The following is a 6,127-nucleotide window of genomic DNA, read 5'->3' as shown; positions in this document are numbered from 1 at the left end:
TTGCTTCACAAAATTCAGTTAATATGAAATAGAGGGAGTACTTTTTTTTTCTCGATGAAGGGATTAATCTGTCATCACTCTTATTTCAACGGAGTAAATCGCATTATTTTAAAGGGCCAAAATGAATATTACCCGTATTACATGGGCCATTCGTAAAACCGCCAAGCGCGAAATATTTTAAATTGCTTTCCCGCCTTGTCGGAAAACTAGCTCGCGCCAAATCCAACTTTAGCTTCATTAGCAAGTCTCTCTTCAACGCCGCTCTCATTTCCATTACTTCACAGCTGCAATACAGCAACTCGCTGGCTGTACTCCTTCAGCCCTTTTTCGTTAAACAACACGAACAGCAACTCTCGTTTGCACTCGAGCTAGAAGCGGATCTAGAAGTTTTACTTACAGCGCGGATTGAGTTCTATTGTATTGTAGGGTTTCTCCTCAATCCTCATCATTTTTCTGTAAATGGACGCATTCAAGAACCAGTCGTTCTTCCAAGATATCAAATCAAGGGAGGTTCATGGATACAGAGGTTTGCCCCAAAAATACTTACTCGATTAACAGTATTTTTTTCATAATACTTCTCACTTAAAAAAAGTAATTAAAATTTGGGGTAGGGGAAGTGAAAATGGGGAGGCGAATTACAAGGTGTGAAATCGAACTAGTGAAAGCGAAAGTTCAGACAGTAACATTCCCTTATTACTTCTCGCTTACTTTTGTTATGGTGACAATTCTTCTTTTCCAGTTAAAAGACGACCTTATATCAGTCACGAATTGTCTAATTTCAACCAAATTGGAGCCGTAGCAGTTGACCACGACGGGTTCACGCCACCTCCAATGGCCATATCTTTCTGCAAGGTTGGATTAGCTTTATACCTCATTATGTGTGGATCGGGTAAAAAAATTGTGCTAATTCAAGAGATTTCTGTAAATGACACATTTGGGCGTTTTTTTGTCAGACAAATAAAAACTCGCATATTGTTGCTGTCACTGATGAGGGTGGCTACCTTAGCTTGTTTAACACTCGGGTGCAATTTCCTTCTTCTTTTACTCACCTGCAAAATGCAGGTAAGCTATCAAGCTTATAGTTAAGAGACTCTCAATTTAGCGTTTCAAGGTATCTTTTGTTGAGGTTTTTTAGATGAAAATTTTGCAATTTACAGAAAAAGCTAAGGTATCAGAGTGGGTTGCTCATGATAATGCCATATTTGATGTATGTTGGATCAAGGTACGTCTCAGCTCCCTAGACTTCAGAAGCTATTTCATTCACTAAGGCTACTTTGTGTGTATCCAATATCATGCACAAATGAAATTTATGCAACTGAAATGCAAATAGACCAAATAGATCAGGATAGAAGATGAAATTTTGAGGCATCTATTCCTAATGAGGGGATTTTGAACAGGAGATATCTAAGGGGGAAATATTTTAATGTTCAAACTAAGAACCAAAACATCCATGTATTTATTTTTGTGCATGACTATATCAGTAATATAGTCACAAGACTGATGAATGTGTGAAGCTATTTCATGCAAAATTAGATTTCTAGAATTGCTATCATTCTCCTCAAGTTTTTTCTAGAAGAAACAGAGCTGAAGATATGTCTTTTGATAAAAAAGCTATAAACTCTTTGAAACCATAGTAAACATAGTCCTCTTCCTAATGTTGTTCTAGCAGGCAAAAGTTCATAATTTGAGTTTCATCATTACCCATCAGTGAAGAATCTTCACTATTTAGCTCAAGGAAAATAATCCAGCTATGGTTAGGGGCCTGTTGAGTGTTGAAGATTATCCTAAGTAAATAAAGGTGTTCCATTCCTAACAGTTTCATCTTTTAGATAAGGCTGACACAACTCAACAAAGAGGAAGCTGTTGAAACCAATTTATGGATCATAATGTGTTTAATAAGTTCCTGACATGTTTATTTTCTGTTTGATTTTTCTAAAAAATCTTTTCAGAACACTTGTTCCTTAATAAAGACTAGATATTTTTGATTTTCTTTGCAGGAAGATACCAATATATTAACAGCTTCAGGTGATCAAAGTGTGAGTTATAATTTCACTTCCTTTCCTGTATTGTAGCTAATTAGTTTAATTTGTCTTTCTGAATCCTCTCTATGTACTCAAAGGAATAATCTTTGTTACAAATTGTCAAAACCATTAGATATCTGATCATTTGAGTGTTGTATTCTTATAATTGATTTCAGTTACACAATTGCTTTTCTTTTACATTATTAATAAATTTCCATGATCAACTTGAGCAGATTAAGGTATGGGATGCACAAGGAAAGCAATGTGTGAGAGCACTAATGGGTCACACTGGCAGTGTGAAATCCATTTGTCCTCATCCTACAAATCATGGTGGGTTGGGTCTTTATTTTTCTTTCTGGAGCCATTGATTTTTCTTCTATAACTTGGCAAAAGACATGATATGCCATCATTTTGATGTGTTAATTTTTTGGTTCGATACAGATATTATTGTTTCTGGTTCTAGAGATGGGTCTTTTGCACTTTGGGACTTAAGGTGCTCTGACAGTAGCAGTGACAACCTTTGCATACCGTAAGTACAATGTTACCCCTACATTAGACTAGAATGGTGGTTCAAGATCGTGCATTACTATTGTTATGATAAACAGGGACAACTCTTTTTCTTCATCATTAGTAAAAGAAAGAATTAGAATTATTCATAAATGACCCTTTAAAGAACTTGTCTTCTGTATTCAGGCCAATTGCTAACGTCCATGAGGCTCACATTTCTCCTTGTCAGAGGCGGACTAGACGTGGAAAGGTTAGTCCCATAATCATTACTTCAAAAGACTCAGCTCTCCATATTTTCATGCAACCAATTTTATCCTCACTGAGCACAACTATTTCAGGCTTCTGCAGTGAGTATTACATCTATTCTTTTCCTAAAAGATGAGCTATCCATAGCTAGTGCTGGAGCAGTTGACAGGTGACTGATAAAACTTGCCATGCTTTTCAAATTAAGCATGCAACTCAGGCAGGGATTTCATTGTTAGATTATGCAATACTCACTCCCTTTCTCCATAAATTTCAGTGTCATAAAGTTCTGGGATACAAGGAATCTCAAATGTCCTGTTGTTCAGGCATGCCCTCATCCTGATGTATCAACTCAGAAGGTAATATCAATAAATAATCCATTTTAGATGTGTTTTTTTTCTAGAATATTCATTTTTTTTACTTTCTTCACTGTCTCTCAATAGAATACAACAATGTCAATTCTTGATTAAGATGAAACCAGGCTGCCACCATGTGGCTGTGATGTTGAAGCTTGGAGGCTTGGTTGTAATTCAGAGGGTCCAATTTGTTGAACATTCAGAAATCCCTTATGTGATACCAATTTTCTCTCTTGTTCAGGTACAACGATATCACGGAGTATCTAGTTTGTCTCAAGATTTAAATGGAGCGTTTATTTCTGCATCATGCATGGACAACAGGTATTCCAATTCTTTGAAGTGCGTATTTTGGCTTGGTTTATTTTTTCTTTATCCACAATATACTCGGGGATTTTTAGATTATGTGTGCCCAATGCACTCTCAAAAAAAAAAAACACCATGCCCAATGATACTTTTTCTCTCGATTTTGCTGTCTCTTTCAGAATCTACCTCTACAATGTACTTCAGGCAGAAAAAGGGCCTGTTAAAACTTTCAAAGGATGCAAAATAGAATCATTTTTTGTCAAGGTGAGTGCTATTCTCAAATTTCTGCTGCTTGTAACTTGGATATAATCCTTGAAACTAAGTGAAACTAGCCTTGATTTTGATGTAATTGCAGTCAGCAATAAGTCCTGATGCAGCTCATATTCTTAGTGGTTCCAGTGATGGAAATGCCTACGTATGGCAGGTCAGTTTTTTCAACTATAAAAGTTTCTCATTGGAGTTCTCTCTATGTAGTGTCAAACTTATTAGTTCAATGAATCAGGTAAACAAACCTCTTGAAGATCCAATTATGTTGAAAGGCCATGATGGAGAAGTTACAGCACTAGATTGGTAAGTTTGCTCAATGCTATAGATTCTACGCTTGTGTACCTATTCAAATCTAAACCTAACGTTTGAAAACTACTGTTGCAGGTGCACATCAGAAACAGGCAAAGTTGCTACGTCATCAGATGATTTCACAGTAAGTTGTACAGAAATATAGTAGGCCTCCATGATCAAAGTGTTGGATAAATGAACTAGGTTCATCCCAAGAACATGAATTTACTTATTTCATGATTCATAAAACTTAATGTATTAGTCTGAAGATGCATGCCTTGTTTTATTCATGAACTAATAGAGAAAAGATTACAGTACATGTAATAGATTAGGAACTTGTTAGAAGAATTCCTACAAATACCTAGGTACTATATCAATTTTATTTAAGACAAATCGGAAGAAGCAAAAAAGAAAGCTTTCCAAATGGAATGCTCATCCTCTCCTAAGTTTCAAACATTTGGTATTAGAGCCAAATTTCTTGAGGGTACATATGACTAAGAATTCAGAATTCTTGAAGGTCAAGAGATTGATTTATAAATCAAACACTTTTGTCTTGCAAAATTTTGTGATTCTTGTTCTCTTATGTTTATGTTTGCTCCCTTTAGGAAGATGTCAATAATGTGTTATTTCTATCAAATCTGTGCCAGGTGCGGTTTTGGAATATCCACAACAGTTGTTACTCAAACACAAGATCTCCATCATCCATTCGAAGGAGAGTAACAGCACTTTCATGTATGCAACGTCGGAAGCTGTTTTCAGATGAAAAACAAGCCAGCATCAAGAATGTCTCTGCTAGCTGTGACTCAAACTTGACATGTCATCAAGAGTTGCCTGATCCTCTCACAGTCCCTGAGATGAGTACTCCAGTATCAAAGAAGAGAAAACCTTTACCAATTTTTGAGCCTCAAGAGAACTTTGAGAAAACCCCAGAAGCTGCAAAGAGAAGTCCTTCATCTGTTCTGAATCCCCCTTCCTCTTTGAGAAAGACAATCAGAGATTACTTTATAGTCACTCCTCCTTCAAGCTTACACAGTAAATGATAACCTCTATCTTGAAGAATGTAGCTTTCTGTTTATAAAATAGCAAATAGATTCAGATATACACTCCGTCGAGGATTACGGGCAAAGACTCTCGTTAAGTAGCTCCATGTTTTCCATCACATACCATTTCTCTAGCCAAGAGCAAAACGAAATTCATTATGAAAACTAGAAAAGATCCAAAAAGTCACTGTAAATAGAGTGAATTGCTTTATGTACTGATGCTTTGGTCTTTTGATTACTAGTTGGATTAGTTCTCAGCTTCGTTTGGCTTAGATTTGACAATAAACTCCTTTTTTTCGTAACATGTCTAATTTTCCCAAGTTGTAATATATTGATTGAATTATGACATGTTATTGATCTATTTTGACTTAAGCAAACTTTGAGTGGTTTAGTTCATGATTTGTAACTGCTGAGAGCTATATACTGAATAATATTATGATGTGATGATCTATTTTGACTTAAGCAAACTTTGAGTGGTTTAGTTCATAATCTTCCAGTTTCTTGTAATGATGATCGTCAAGTTAGGGACTTTATTCACCTCTTGACAATTTTGGAACAAGGCCATAACTGGATTGACCTAAACAACACATAGGAGGATCATATTAGTTTATTATGATAAAAAAATATATTACTCTCAAGGATGGATTCTATTGTGATTGGCATGTGGATCACTAGCAACCTAGCAATTTGTCTTACATACCACAATCGAAGAAAATGCAATATTTCAAATTTGATAACAAAAATAGTACGTAATTCTAAATTGCTTTTTGTCTCATTTTATTAGTTATGGTGGAAACATGAGCAAAGAGTTTTGAGTGTGGGACTGTGGAGTGATGGCGTCACTTTAATTTGTAGCCGTAAATATTAAATTATTACAATTTAGAAAGTGAGTGTGTATCTATTTATAGCCAACAAAGGGTGTGTATCTACCTATTCAGAATAGATTAATCTGTTCAGAATAGGCATAATGTCTTTTGGGAAAAAATGTCTTTTCGGAAGGAACACGTCCTTTTCGAAACATTTCTGCGAAATTCAAATTAATTTCGTTTGGTGAATTAATTAGTTAATTCGGTTCCGCCAATTTAATTAATTCAAATTAATC

The 6,127-nt window shown here is 35.5% G+C and overlaps 1 protein-coding gene across 1 annotated transcript; it reads left to right on the top strand.

Annotated features, from left to right (window-relative positions):
- The first annotated feature begins 218 nt into the window (after positions 1-218).
- On the top strand, positions 219-5,286 carry LOC129874447 (uncharacterized). Its single transcript, XM_055949733.1, has 16 exons — positions 219-526; positions 740-852; positions 954-1,062; positions 1,158-1,222; positions 1,998-2,036; positions 2,255-2,351; positions 2,463-2,550; positions 2,715-2,778; positions 2,867-2,943; positions 3,049-3,130; positions 3,369-3,448; positions 3,610-3,694; positions 3,786-3,854; positions 3,933-4,000; positions 4,082-4,130; positions 4,633-5,286. The coding sequence occupies exons 1-16, from the start codon at positions 460-462 to the stop codon at positions 5,023-5,025; spliced, it is 1,545 nt and encodes a 514-aa protein (XP_055805708.1). The 5' UTR covers positions 219-459; the 3' UTR covers positions 5,026-5,286.
- The last annotated feature ends 841 nt before the right edge of the window (positions 5,287-6,127 follow it).

This window comes from Solanum dulcamara, chromosome 11 (genome assembly GCF_947179165.1).
Source record: "Solanum dulcamara chromosome 11, daSolDulc1.2, whole genome shotgun sequence".
NCBI classification, from domain to species: domain Eukaryota; kingdom Viridiplantae; phylum Streptophyta; class Magnoliopsida; order Solanales; family Solanaceae; genus Solanum; species Solanum dulcamara.
This window is presented reverse-complemented; position numbering and strand designations above follow the sequence as displayed.

Excerpts from the sequence above, each read along its gene's own strand:
- LOC129874447 (XM_055949733.1), top strand. The coding sequence starts at position 460 with ATGGACGCATTCAAGAACCAGTCGTTCTTCCAAGATATCAAATCAAGG. Across the intron at positions 1,063-1,157 it reads TACTCACCTGCAAAATGCAG|AAAAAGCTAAGGTATCAGAG; the intron begins GTAAGCTATCAA and ends TGCAATTTACAG. Across the intron at positions 3,449-3,609 it reads GCATCATGCATGGACAACAG|AATCTACCTCTACAATGTAC; the intron begins GTATTCCAATTC and ends TGTCTCTTTCAG.